Source organism: Lissotriton helveticus, chromosome 7 (genome assembly GCF_964261635.1).
Source record: "Lissotriton helveticus chromosome 7, aLisHel1.1, whole genome shotgun sequence".
In the NCBI taxonomy this organism is placed as follows: domain Eukaryota; kingdom Metazoa; phylum Chordata; class Amphibia; order Caudata; family Salamandridae; genus Lissotriton; species Lissotriton helveticus.
In genome coordinates, this window is record NC_136068.1 from 1,263,334,499 (window position 1) to 1,263,349,884 (window position 15,386).

General features: G+C 45.1%; 1 protein-coding gene across 1 annotated transcript in view; it reads right to left on the bottom strand.

The window, feature by feature from the left end:
- ACSF2 (acyl-CoA synthetase family member 2) overlaps nucleotides 1-15,386 on the bottom strand; it is a 795,127-nt gene that overhangs the window by 268,323 nt on the left and 511,418 nt on the right. The window contains exon 10 of the mRNA XM_078654457.1: nucleotides 5,299-5,375. Coding sequence (XP_078510583.1) covers nucleotides 5,299-5,375 — 77 coding nt within the window. The remainder of the gene's footprint in view (nucleotides 1-5,298; nucleotides 5,376-15,386) is intronic.

Sequence of the window (15,386 nt, forward strand, 5' to 3'; positions counted from 1 at the left end):
GATCACCGTCAGTTAGACGGGACTTGAGAGACCTGCACTTGCTCCCCTTCATCCAAAGAATAGAATTCAAGTCACTATGGATTTCCCCCATGCTTTACATGGACAAGGCCCACCAATTTTAGGTCAGTTTGCCACTCCCTGCATGCCCAATAGACCACTTCGATCTTCAAACCTCCAATTGGGGACTGCCCCAATTGTGAAAAGAGTTAGAAGTGGAGGACGGTCCTTCAGTTTCAATGCAGCTAAGCTGTGGAATTCCCTCCCTCTAGATATCCGAGTGACAAAAAAGCTCTTAAAACTTGGCTCTTTAATCAGTAACTGCCCCTAGATATCTTCCCTGTTCTGTATGATGCATCCTCTTTGAACTAGAGCTGGGATCCCTTCGGGTTTTCATGCGCTTTACAAATTCTATAGTATAGTATGTCAACACATCCACCTGTTGATCCCTTGCTTGGGATCCTTGAAGAACATGAAGAGAAAAGTCTGTATCTTGCCATCAATTTCAGGAGTGGCCAGAACCTGCCCCTTTAGAGAAGGTCAATGGCACATTGACCGTAGGCCGCCCTAAGCACCTTATGGAGAGGTTTCCTCAATTTGCGTGCCCTGTATTGGGTGAAGTTTCTCTCTGGAGGGGTGCGGAGACAACCTAAGATTGGAATAGGTCTTCTCACTCCAATATATTGGAATCCTTGGCAGGATTAGCATCTGGGTTCACTAGTCTAGGATGCTTACAGGGCAAATAAGGCTGCAAGTGGTGTTCTGAGGCCAGATTCTTCATCAGAGGCCCCTGTGTCTTAACCTGCGAGTTGGAAATTGAGTTTTCTGCAGGTTCACCCCCAAACCTTTTGCCTTTCTCCTCCCCTTTTTTCTGACCTCATTTGTGTTGGCTTTGGGAATCTGGGCACTTTACCACTGCTAACCAGTGCTAAAGTGCTTGTGCTCTATACTTTAAACATGGTATATTGGTTTACAAGCGTTTGGCATATTTGCCTTACTTATAAGCCCCTAGTAAAATGCAGTCTAGGTGCCCAGGGCCTGTAAATTAAATGCTACTAGTGGGCCTGTAGTACGGATTGTGCCACCCACTTCAGTAACCCTGTAAACATGTCTCAAGCCTGCCACTGCATAGCCTGTTTGTGTAGTTTTAAACTTCATTTCGACATGGCAAGTTAACCTACTTGCCAGGCCCAACCCTTCCCTTTTTTTACACACAAGTCATCCCTAAAGTAGGTCCTAGACAGCCCTATGTGCACAGTGCAGTGTATTTAAAAGGTGGGACATGTACTGGTAGCAAAGAAAGTTACATTCGTTTTTCACTACTGCAAGGCCTAGCACTCCCATATGTTAACATTGGGTTTGCCTTAAAACCTCTTTAAAGTGTAATTTCCAATTGGGAAAAGATAGAGATTTGGAGTTTGGTGTCTCTGTCAATTTAAAATCACAACTCATGGTGAAATAGGATTTTAAATTGTAAGTCTGAAAATGCCACTTTCGGAAAACTTATCATTTTCTTACTATAACTATTCTGTGCCTCTGAATACGCATCTGGGTTGGGTGATAGCTGGGCTTTGTGCTATCCCCCTAGACAGTCACACCAAGGGAGCTAGGGTGTGACATTTGCATCCTGATCGCCCATCACCAGGCTGATGGGCCTTCCTGATACAGATTGGAAGGGAGGAGCTGACACTTGCACCTGAATAGGACTGTGCGTGTCCCCACAAGGAAAACACCTAGGTCAGCTCTTCTCGAGACCAACCAGAAATCAGAAACCAATTTATTGATATGTGTCACAACATACAATTCATCATCAAATGAGATTAAAAAGATCATTAATAAGAAATGTCCTATCCTAACTTCAAACACATTAACTTTTGCGAAACAAATGTTCTCCTTTAAGAGAAACAGAAGCTTGCGCGATTCCTTGGTACATACGGATGAGTTCAGACCAAAACCCAATTCCCTTTTAATACTGTGTAACCAACCTCCTGCTAGGGGCCACTACCCCTGTGGGAATTGTGTGGTATGCCCTTACACCAAACATACAAAAGAAATTGACCTAGGCTTAGGTTATCCGTGGGAACAAAGAGCACACACAAATTGTAACTCACAACATGTGATGTATGTCATTACTTGCCCATGCAAATTGATGTACGTGGGAATGACCAACAGAAAAAGCAAGGTCCGCATGAGCGAGTACCGCCATACAATCAGGCGGGCAATGACATCAACAAAACTCACGTCCCATTATCTGGAAAAGAACCATTCAGATAATGAGCTTAGCTGGACAGTGATTGAACAGATAAATGGAGGTGGCAATCTGGGTAAGAGACTTCTCGTACACAAACAATAGTGGGATTACCGCTTGAGAACCCAAGAGAAGGGCTAAAATGATTCAATACCTTGGAATTATTTAAATCACACATAGTATATAAATGGCATGAATCATGAAATAACAATTTCATAGCGCGCGCTGCATCGCATTTTGCGATGCAGGGCATGCTACGAAATTTGTTTTATTAATTAAATTGTTTACTTACCTCTAATTATCCATATGCCGTTTTTAGCACCAGCCACCCTACCCCTCCCCGCCTCTCTGCCCCACCGCAACTAACTCCACGGGCCGCGGCTGACATAAAGTATGCATGCACAATGGATTTTAGTGTTTTAACTTTGGCGTGGGTAGAAGTGAAAGGCATGCCGATATTTTTCAAGCACTTATTTGTACACTAGTACTGAATAAGGATAGAATGCGATGTATATTGCCACTACACGGTATACATCACAAACTTATCACAATACTGATATTGACACAAGATAACAGGAAGGAGTGTGCAGCTGACACTTTTTAGGACTGATGGCTTAAATCACCCAGAAAAACGGATGAGCATGGGTGAATTTTGTAAGCACCGTGAGGATACAACGATGATTGCAAAAAAAAGTTGTTGTGTTTTGTTTTGTCTTTTTTCTCCGCTTTTGTCTTTGTAGATGGAGAAGAACGAACAAGATCCTTAACATTAAAGATAAGTGTATCTTTATTTATTCAAAAGGAGCAGCTAGGATTTTTTTCCTTTTCCACAACCCAGTGGGTAACATCTAGGTCACTTCATCAATCATCTCCCTAGGGTTATTTAATGTTATCTCAACATATAGTTGGGTACCTTTTGTGATTACAAGTTCACCCAGGGAGGGCGTACTCCCACCAGAGAGTTCCTCTCTGCCCTTCGGACATGTGAGGAGCAACCCTCCTCTTAGTGCCTTAAGTTTTTCGCATATATTCTGCCAACCAGGAACCTCAATTTTCAACACTGTTTTCAACACTGTGTCAACCCATTGGTCCACAGTGATAAGGGGAAGGGAATTCCCAGCGGTCTCCAAAACTTGGTTTGCAAACACTAAAAGCATTATGGTGGCCTTCTTTTGCCCTCTAGGCCTTTGTTTCAGCCAACAGAGGAGTTCAGAATGGTATGTTGACAGGAGTATTAGTAGCCTGCCCTGGGATTGTAGGGCCTCAATCAGGAGGCAAGGGCCGCTGGGAGAGTCTTATCAGAGTAATAAAAACCATCATCATGGAATCCAGTTAAGCTGATATCAAGCAGAAAAAGGAGGAGTTTTACCAACAGTACACCCCTCAGACAAGTAGCATCAGGCCAGAAGAGGAGTAGGAGAGGTGTGTGCCACTGGTCACTAAGTCTGTATTGCACTAAACTATCTAAGGCCTTCCATTTTATAGAATAGAAAGAAAATTGAAACTATTACTAAAGTTCTCTATGGAGAAATGTGGGTGCACAGCAACACTCTGAGCCATCTGCCAACTCTATGCCTCATGCATCAGTGGCACATAGAAGGTCCTGCTCGACGGTGCCCTATGGTGCTTGGAGAACCATTCCTCCCACAAAGAATAAACACCATGCTCACGTGGCGCTGCAGGGAAAGACTTGTGACACGCAGGTCATGGAACCAGAAACCAAAGCAGGTTAACAGACAAAATGCAATAACAACCAGACCTCCCAGAACTAATTAACTGCCACCAAAGCAAGAAGAAAAGAAAACCACTCAGAGAAAAGACCAAGGTTATGGAGGAAAATTGATGAACATAGTGGAGGGCGCTCATGTCTCAGTGACTTGTAGTTCTTTCATGTTGTCTTGAGTTTTTTTAAATCTGCTGGTAACGCTACTTGAATATGGAAGTAAAGAACTCAAATGCAAATCCCTCCAACCGGTCCTGTCATAGAGTTACATTTTTGCATGAGGAATTATTCAAACATACTTTTGCTTATGGTAAAATCGGTTGAGTGAATGCTAATTCACTGTCCCTTCACTTTCTCTAAGCCCACTTATTTCCCCACCCTGGAAAAAGTTTTATTTCTGCCCTTGTCCAGAGTAAAATTCAAACATTTTCTACTTTTGAGGAGTTGGTAAATATACCTAAATATTTAAGTTTGTGGGTATGCACACAGTCACAAGGCATTCCAACGCTGGAACTACAGCTTCCTTCATACTTACAGTCTTATATGTATATTTGTGTAAAGGTAGCAACATCAGAGTCTTGACAGATATAATATGAGCTCTGGCGTAATAAGCTCTCAGAGAGAGCATACTGTCAGTGTTTTCACATAATGAAAATGTTGCCATAATTTGTCACCTTACTGCATGTCACCAAAAGGCATACATTGACTTTTTACAGGATGAGTACATTTTTTAATCATTCCGTCCTTTGGACAAGTAGATATTTAATCAAATTCAATACCCTTGTGCTCATCAATTAAGTTCGGTGCTCTTTACACTTCAACAACAGTGGTACATCTTTAAGGTTGTTTTTTATAGCACTGTGTTGTAGTTTCCCCTCTCTCTTTTGCCTCTTTTGATTTTGAGTGTAGTCTTTTTTTAACAGTCTCTCTTATCTCAGTGTCCAGTTTAACTTTAACATTTATGGCATAATATGTGCCAATTCTAGGAACACGCTGGTACATTGCTGGTTTAGGGTTTAATGTAAGTAAAGTATAGACAGGAAAGAGACGTCTGAGAATGCTATGATTGACTCCATCAGGAGATGATGTTTTCTCTGCTGAGACATAGCCACTCTAGCTAATCACCACTTAAGAAACCTCTTTCATCATCACAGAAGAATTATATGCACTTAGTTGGACTACAGACGTTCTACATAAAAGACTTATCTACATGATAGAAATAGTATAAAACCTGTTGAAGATCATTTTTGCAAAACTGAACTTCTTAGAAGTACAATAAAAAAGTAAGAAGCCCACAGACAGATGCAAACCATAGATATCAGAGACTTACCACAATCTCTTTCATGTGGAGACTGTTTATCACCTTCTTCATGACTTCAGGAGGACATACCGATCCTGCCATAACTCCTTAAAGAAGGAAACATAAACAGGAATTGCCAGATAAATATACAAAGAACAGGGAGAGAAAGGACAGTTTAATTTCTCTTGTTCCTGCTGGGTTTTACCTTACTTTTATGCCTCTTTCTGCATTAAAACATAGTCAAATATATTTTGTCAGCTACCACAACAAGAACTTTAAGGTTATGTACAATCAAAATTGGGAGAATTTGAATTTATAAGAATTTGTAGAGCGCACGTACACTATGCAGTTTCTTGGCACTGGGGGTTATATTACTGGGCAAGAAAGGCACAGCAGACTAGGAGCTGAACGTTTGCTGAAACAAAAAAGTTTTAAGGGCCTTGCGAAACTCCATGTAGGAGGATGAAAGTCTAACAGGGGACGGGAGTGCGTTCCAGAAGGTAGGAGCAAGGACCGAAAATTTCTGACCTCCCGATCTTAGTTTCTTAAAACGAGGGATTACCAGAAAAGATTTGGTGGACGAGCAGAGGTCTCTAGGAGGGCAGTAGTTAGTAATGGCCGAATTTATAAAGGCGGGAGCCGTGCCCGCACGGGCCTGAAAAGTAAGGCATCCCAGTTTAAACAGGGCCCGTTGTTTGATAGGGAGCCAGTGTAGAGCAATAAGCAAGGGAGAGGAATGGTGGGATTTGGATAGGCCGTATACCAGGCGTGCTGCTTGGTACTGCACCAGTTGGAGGCGTTGGAGTGCGTAAGCGGGGACACCATTATAAATGATATTTCCATAATCGATCTTAGATAGGACCATAGCCATTAGGATCAGTTTAAGTGCAGAGGAAAAAAAAACCGAGATATTTTCCTAATGGTACGCAGGGTAAAGAAACAGGAGGAGACAACAGAACTAATGTGGGAGTGAAGTGTCAAATGATGATTGAGTATAATGCCAAGGGTTTTGACTGAGTGTGATGGGGTGGGGGGTAAACCTAGAGAAGGGGGCCAAAACGAGGGGGACCAAGGGTTACCACTGCCACCAGTCAAAACCAGCTCTGTTTTATCCGGGTTGAGTTTAAGGTGGTTTGCATTTATCCAATCCCGGATAAACAGCATAATGAACTGGAAGCTAGTGATACCTGATGTAAGGGGGGACAGATTAAAAATGAGTTGGAGGTCATCAGCGTAGTTATACACTGTGACCTCCATTTGTTGCAGCGCAAAAATAAGGGGAAAAATATAAAGGTTGAACAAAAGAGGGGAGAGGGAGGAACCCTGAGGGACACCGCATTGCACCCTGCGAGGCGAGGCAGAGAACTCGGCCAGATGGACAGCTTGCGTACGGTCAGACAGGAAGGAGCCGAGCCAGGCCAATATCGGTCCCCCTATGCCCGCCGCCTCGACACAGGATAAGAGAATGGAATGGTCAACCGTGTCAAAGGCGGCGGACAAGTCCAGGAGGACAAGGGCCTGGGGGGTGTTGGTCTCGAACCCCTCCCTGAGTTGATCCATGACCGAAATGACCACCTTTTCGGTGGAATGCCGAGGACGGAAACCCGCCTGGCAGGGTGCAAGGTAGTTACTATCTTCTATAAAAGAGCTGAGCACCTGGGTGACATGGGACTCAGCAACCTTTCCCAGAAACGGGAGAAGGGATATAGGGCGATAGTTTGCCAGGGAGGCTGGGTCCGCCCCGTTTTTTTTAAATATGGGAATGATTGTAGCGGTTTTGAAAGGGACAGGGACAATGCCATGCGTGAGGGAATCATTCAGGAGAGTGAGGACAGGAGATGAGCAGTCTGAAAAAATCTGACAGAGAATGCGCGCCGGGCAAATGTCAGCTGGGGAACCTGACTTGACAAGCTTAAGTAGGGGGAGAAGGGATTCTCTAGTCAGTGCAGGGATGTGTGTAAGAAACAGGTTATTGCCTGGCGGTTGGGGATCAGTGTAGGTGGACGAGGGGGGAGGGATATTAGCCTTAATGTGAACTACTTTCTCAATAAAAAACGCATTGAGTGAGTCACATAGGGCCTGAGAAGGGGGGATCTTAGGCAGAGTTCTATCCGATGAGGCCAGCTCGTGGACGGTGGCAAAAATCTCACGCGGCTGGCTTTCCGCAGCTAGAATACGCCCCGAGAAGTACTCTGTCTTGGCTATTAAGATGTCTTTTTTGTATTCACTAAGGATGGTAATATAGTGTTGTCTGTGGGTCGGGCAGTATGCTAGCCTCCAGGCTCGTTCAGCCTGTCGCACCTCCAGTATCTTGGCTTTGAGGCCATTGTTGAACCACTTGTTGGCATTATGGGTGCGGTTGATGGTAACCCGCTTCAGAGGGGCCACCAGGTCGCAGGTTCTGGTAAACCAGCGCTCTAAGGTGGTTACTTGAGAGTGTAGAGCCAAACCCGACAGATCTGGGCAGGTGGTAGTTAATGAGCCACACAGAGACGGAATATCGACTCGATTCCAGCTCCTTGCCCAGGTGTTTTTGGGGAAAAGAGGTGTTTTTGTGATACTAAGATCCAAGGAGAAGGCAAGCAGGGAATGGTCAGACCATGTGCAGGGTGCAATGATAGGAGCGGAAATCGGAATATTTAATGTCCATATCTGATCAAGAGTGTGGCCCCGGTTGTGAGTGGGCACATGGACGTGCTGAGTAAAATTAAGACTGAGCAGCAATTGGGTAAAGTCTTTGGATATTGTATCTTCGGCAGGATCATTAGGCCAAAAATTAAAATCTCCCAAGACTAGGACTGAGGCACTGTTAACTGCCATGGTGGCCAGCAAGTCCTGAATGGCAGGAAGAAAACCAGGGGATAGCTGAGGTGGCCGGTACATTAACACACATGTAATTGGAATCTTAAAGGAGACAGAACGCACTACAAGGCTGTCTGCTGCTGGTATCGCGGGCGATGCAAGTGTCTGAAAGTGGAGTCCCTCGCGAGCAATCAGGGCGACCCCGCCACCGCCTTCCCCTCCGGTCGGTCAGCACGGAGTACAAAGTAGTGGGGCGGGAGGGCCGCCAGGACGCTGGGTAAGGAGTCCGGGCGATACCATGTTTCAGTTAAGAACAACAGATCTGGTGAGTTAGAATCCAAAAGGCTGAATATTTCAAGTTGGTGCTTTACAGCGGACCTTGTGTTCAAAAGGAGAACAGAGGTGGTGGGAGAGGAAGTGGGGATGGAGGGACACGGAAAATACACCATCGTGAAAGGGTGAGGGGCCTTTGTGAGGGACAGGGGAGGCAAGGGGTGAGCAATACCAAGGGCCTGAACACGAGACAGTGTCTCAGAATTGAGCAACCAGTAATTTTGGAGAGAACGCAATTGCGCTGAAGAGTATGTTAAAAGACGAGCGTGGTGATGTGCCCCTAGCCCCGGTCGGCCACGGACGGGCGCAGACGGGCTTAACTTTGGCGCAAATTCGGTGCGCCTTCGGCACGCCTGCTGCACTCGTCCGCTGCGCTTCTGGAAACACATGTGCGCTTTATGCGGGAGAGCCTCGGACAACTAGACCGCCTAGTCTGGTCTCCGTGTCCTTCAGGCTCTCCCAAGATGGCACCCGCTTTCCGCCCGAGCGGCACAGAGAGCCGTGGGGGAAGAGCCGCCCTCCAAGCAACGGCAGAGGAGCCGCGATGGACCGGGGCGTGTGCAGCCACAAGAGATGGTAAGCCCACAGTAATGCAGAGTGTCAAAGGATAACAGCAATTTAAAAAAATACAAGGCGCCTGCACCTGATCGTACAGCGCGCCAGGATCAGCATATGCAGAATGTTAAAAATAACAGCAATATAAAAAGTACAAGGCGCCTGCACCTAATCGTGCAGCGCGCCAGGATCAGCAGATGCAGCATACAGAAGTAGCGAGTGGGAAGAGCCAACACAGAGCTCACTGTAGTTCCTTAGCCTCGTAAGCGCCCAGTGACGCCAGGAGCTGCCACCACCCTGACGAAAACACGAGAAGTGTCTGTGTTTACAAATATACTATTGTGATTTCTCCAATAGATCAGAGCTTTGGAAGAAATGCAGAACAGGAACCTTCCACATCAGTTTGTACATACCTCCAGAACATTCTGAAACATTTACTAGCTCTCCCTGTAGAGTACTGACTAGGTCTTCAATCAAACTCTAGTTAAGTAGGCATTCTGGGGCTATCATAGTGAAGATGCAAACAGATGTCTGCGCTCAAGCACAAGGAATAGGGCTGACTTGGAGTGCTCTTGATCATTCCGCACACCATCAATTTTTCCCAAGCCACCTCTAAATTAAAAATGTTTACACTCTTGAAAACTCACAAAGTTTATAGGGAAATTAGGGGGCTACACAAGGGTTCCCCTGCAGAGCTTCAGTCTCCAAACCTCCTTACCTTGTATCAACTAGTAACAGACAATCACATCACAGGCAGCTGTGACCAATGGTGCAGGAGTGAATTTTCACCCTGCTTCTCTACTCCTGAAAGGACAGATTAATGATGTACATAAAAAAGGGAGAATCCTCATTGCGCAAACTAAATGCTTGTCCAACGGCTCTTTGTAGAAGAACTGATTTCAGAGAGTATCAATTCCCATGAATCATGGCTTTGCTAATTCACAGCTAACACCCTTAACAGAGAGTAATATTTTTCAGCTTTGTAAGCATTAGCACACACCTACATAATGCCCAATTACATACAAGTAATAATCATTAAATTGAGTCAGCTCTTCTTTCATCCCACTCCTAACATTATGAAAGGAACCCTCATTGAGACAGGCACCCTCTGACGTGCCAACAAAATACTGAACTCCTCTCAATGGAACAGTAGATTTAGTGCCATCATCTGTCTCTGAACTCCCTGTATAGCTGCCCAAGTACAGATCTGATCAAATTCTGAGTGACATCCCAGGAGAAAGTCAAGCATAGAGAACAAAGCACACCGGCAATAGGTATGGTAGAAAAGAGGTCCTGCCTCCAGGAGGTCTATGATTAACGGTGAAGGATAAGGAAGCAACACCTGGAAACAGGAGAGGATGGAAATGCCAGTGAAGAGTATGGCATAGATAGCAGAATGAATGATGGCACGCAGCAGCAGCAGTCACGCACAACAGTGCGCGGATGCAGCTGGATAACCTTAAACCCAATGTCAACCTCCCAACCAAGGTGAAAAATGGATCACTGGTTAACATTTACAAACACCTAAAAGGACACATTTGCTGAGGAGAGATAGACAATGAGTCCCTGCATGTTGTGATTCAAGGAAAGGACTGAGACCTCATGAAATGGTGGTGGTGGGGGGGGAATGGTGGTGGTAGGGGGGTGAGTGATAATGCTAGCAGCTCGGGTGCGCTGTCTAGCACTATGGTACCCAATGGTGTAAGAAACTGCTTGTATTTTAATATAACATTATTGGTACTGATTTGTGCATTAGGGATGAGGTGAAGTCATAAACCATGAGATAAACAGCAGCTAAACCTAGTGAGATTCTCCAAAGATAATGGAAAGTCACCTGGAAGGTCATAAAAGCGACGCCAGAGAAAAAGAACCACAAATCTTAACGTTTTGTGACATATTCAAAGTGTTACAATATTGTTTTGGCTTTTATTGCTTTGTAATAACTTACTAAAATCTGTCTTTCATCCCTCATAATGTGGGTACACTTTTCTGACTGGTAATCTATGACAGCTTCTGAAATGAAAGTGTAACCCACTGGCTTGGTTGTGCAAGTGGAAAATATGTGGCACAAAGATCCTGGATTACAAACCTCCATGAACTACAAACTACTGCAAGTATCTGTATCATCTGTACTATCTGCCATTGGAGGTCCTGGACAGCTCTTGGAAAGGATAATGTCTTTCTGCATAAAAACCTAACCTGTCCATGAAGCTGCATTTTATGTGCTGCCAAACACCCCTCTGGACGGTGGCAGAGATGAAAGCAACAGAAAATAGATCATTTGAAAAACACATCTTATTCAAGAACAGTCAGCCACCCTTCTAGGTAAAGGCATCAAGGTGAATAGTGTGTCTGAAAAAAAGACTATTCTGAAGCCTCCGAGATGGACACACCTCCAGGAGAGATCCCCAGTCTCTATTGGCAACTGTTGGCTTTCAGCTATCTACGCGCCTTTCACCAGCATCTTAATCATTCTATTACATGCCTGGTGACACTGATGGCATGGAAAACAGCTACTTCCTATGAAGTCCCATGGTTCAGTCAGTCAACTGACATCTGCGGATTCTCTTATGTAAGAAATGGCGAAGGGGAGTCAGTGAAGCAGTTGCTGTTGAGAGGTGGTACTAAGAGATGAAGCCTTTATAGCCTACAAGTGGGATGTAGAGAAGGCTAAGGGCTCAAAGATCATCCCTCTGAATCATAACTTTAAATTCAGAAAGAAACATCAACACTTTACCCCACATGTTGAAGAGGTGGTATGGTGTGATTGTCTGGTATGCTGGAGTAGCTCTGGGACGTATCTGAACACTTTCAAACAGGCATTCCATTTACAAATTCCTACCAGAGCTACAGTGTCTGTAGTGTCTGTAGAGAAGCATCAGACAACTACAGGATTCGTACAGCAATACATTACATCTGGGCAGCGGAAAAAAGAAGTATATCGGGATCTCCCTTGAAATATATATGAAAGGTGTTCTGTTCGTAAGAGAAATTGCATTCTGTTGAAACCTTCTCAAGCTGATACTCTACAGGAGCACATAGTACTGCTTTGATTGGCTCGATTACAGTCCTTTGAATGGGAAGGTCCGTTGTGAAGCCTCTGTCCTTGGGCAGCTAATGAAAATGTCCTAAAATCCTTGGCCTGTAGCTAAGGAGTGAAGCTGCAGCATATTGGCATGTTGGAATATTACATTTTAATAAAGAGACACTTACTCCAGGTTGCGAGACACTCTTTGCAATTGCCCCTGGCTGGCCCTGATGAAGGTGGTTTCCATTGCAGTTTTTCCACTGAAACGCGTTGGCCCTCTCTTCTAATTAGATCTAACCTTTGGTTGTACAGTGGACAAACTGGTGTAAAACAACGGGGTGTTTTTTCAGTTGTAGTAGAGTGATGTATGACTAGTTTGTGTGATAGAGTGGATGTGTCGTGTTTGTGCTTCTCGTCCTGGGTTATAACTACTGTTTCGTTATTTAAAAAAAAAGATATGTCTATTTATTCTGATTTTGTATTTACAATATGAATTTTTGTATATGTATTTAAAGAAAATCACATGAAATACAGTGAAGAACTACCTGTTTTCAAATAAGAAAAAAGAAAATATGAATTTTTGAATAACAAAAAAAACTTTAAAAATAAAAATGAATAAAAAACGTATATAGTTGAAGATGTGGTTTATGTATGCCCGTGTTATTGGAGGCTTTCCCCAATGATAAAGTGGATATAGGTCAAGAGGGAGTTCCTTCCTTGTTTCTGGTTATTTTACCTCTCAACTCTCTGACCTTAAAGTATATTTGGGAGGGGGTCCCTATTCTTATTCATGTGATTGTCTGAGACAGCATAAAGCTAATCTGAAGTCAGCCGGCATCATGCTAGAAACTAGTAGCCAGTATGCCTTACCAACATTGGAGGTGGAAGAAACCAAGTTATTTTAAGTGCATTTATATGGTGCACCCTTAAATGCAGTATCTTGGTACTGTAGGAAAAAAGAGAGATATTATACATGAATAGCCAGGTGCCATGCCCTAAACTGCTACATTTTCAGGAATCTATCATTTCAGAAGCCAGCAGACCTCTGCTTTTTGCGTTTTTTTGCTCCTTCTTTTGTAAAGACGTTTTTCTAACCGAAAGAGAGCCTTAGGCTTGAAATAGTTCAAGAGGGGCCTGGCATTTGTGGTTGCCACATTGGAATGGCAAGTGCTTGGCTTGCATTGGAGTTTTAGTAAAACACTCTCTTGGTTTAGATCAGTATTGTTCTGAGGTGGCTGAAATCCCATTCAAACAAGCATTTGCAATGCAATAGGTCTCGCATTTGCAAGAGTTTGAGCTATTGGCATTGTAAATACCAATGCTTTTACTTATGTATTTTACAAACCTGCAAGCAGTGCGTAAATACGCACTTTGTACTTACAGTTGTTGCTTACAAGAAGCAACACTGGCAGTAACTATTCCTCTTTTACTGCCAGCCTTCCTTTTTGTAAGCAAGGACTAAAAGTACAAAGGGCATGTTTATACACCGCTTGCAGCTTTTCCAACCACATAAATAAAAGGCATTGTCATTTACGACATACGGCTGAAACATGTCGACCTCACTCTTTTCCAGGAGATAGTTAATTTTTTCAATACTATGGGGAAACTCTGTGGAGGGGAGCGCCCTACGGACTGTCTGAGGCCCCTACCTGTTGCTGCTGATCTCCGTGGGACCTCGTGGGACCTTTGAAAAATCGAACTCCTTGCCTCTGTGGGGCTCTTTGTGATTGACCAAAACTGTGCTTCTTTGCACCGGCAGGGCTGCGAGCAGCTTGGCAGGGACTCAATTGACCAGGAGTCCCTGCTCGTAACAGCTGAGGCCGCTCTCCCTGCCGGTCACGCCCCCGCCCTGTTATAATCTGCCCTGCCTGCTTTGACAACGGGAAACTCTGTGGAGGGGAGCGCCCTACGGACTGTCTGAGGCCCCTACCTGTTGCTGCTGATCTCCGTGGGACCTCGTGGGACCTTTGAAAAATCGAACTCCTTGCCTCTGTGGGGCTCTTTGTGATTGACCAAAACTGTGCTTCTTTGCACCGGCAGGGCTGCGAGCAGCTTGGCAGGGACTCAATTGACCAGGAGTCCCTGCTCGTAACAGCTGAGGCCGCTCTCCCTGCCGGTCACGCCCCCGCCCTGTTATAATCTGCCCTGCCTGCTTTGACAACGGGAAACTCTGTGGAGGGGAGCGCCCTACGGACTGTCTGAGGCCCCTACCTGTTGCTGCTGATCTCCGTGGGACCTCGTGGGACCTTTGAAAAATCGAACTCCTTGCCTCTGTGGGGCTCTTTGTGATTGACCAAAACTGTGCTTCTTTGCACCGGCAGGGCTGCGAGCAGCTTGGCAGGGACTCAATTGACCAGGAGTCCCTGCTCGTAACAGCTGAGGCCGCTCTCCCTGCCGGTCACGCCCCCGCCCTACCTCTACTTAACTCTTTGGGGAGACCGCTGCGCGGTAGCACGCGGGAGCGAAGCCCGGGCAAAGGGCGGGCCCTCTGTGGCCCTCGGCGGACCTGAGGAGGACGGGACGGGGCCCCCCCCCCTGATTTCGTGACTATATGCTTGGATGAGGTAAAGAACACCTACGTGGTGTTTTATCTACTGATCTTGACTCTGACCCAGGCCTTAAAATTATTACAATGCCATCTGAGACCTCACAATCAGTAGACGCTGACCAAGCATTCTCATGGTTAGATGAGCTAAATTTTCTATGTAAAACCTCACACGTTTTAGTGGATTCACCGCTTCCTGTTGTAAGCTTCTGCGCATTATCCGACACTCCCAGTTCTCTGCAACCCCTCCCACCATCTAAACAAGATGTTATCCAAAATACCCAAAGGCTCGCCAATTCTGATCCCTCATTCGTTATAAGGAAATGTAACGAGGTTAACAACATAGGGAATCAACCTAAACCTCAAACACTGTGCCTAAGCCCTACACTTCCTGTCAGCAACCCCTCTTCGATATCTGAGTTTGCTGACAAACAAGTTGTCCTACCATCCTCTACACAGGTAGAGCTATTATCTTTGATCGAACAATTGGTCACCTCTATCATAACACCACTGCTAGATAAAATTACTTTACTAGGGGACAGGCTGAAGGGTTTAGAAGAAACCATAAAGTCCACCAAGCCCACCTTGCCAGCTAGTTCAAATACTGTAGCATCCAAATGTTCCGATCCATCTACCTTTTCGAAGTACCCAAAGCCAACTATTCATGGTAAAAGGGTCTTAACCCAACCAATAGTCCCCAATGTACCAGTCCAAATACTTCGCAGAACCCCCCCTACACCTACCTTCTCGCACCTTGAAGTTCCTAGAGAACACTATAACAAAGTCACTCCCATCCAACTTCCCCCGGAGGCAGCTCCTTTCGTGTGTGTCCTCGCGGGAGTACCAGCACTTCCT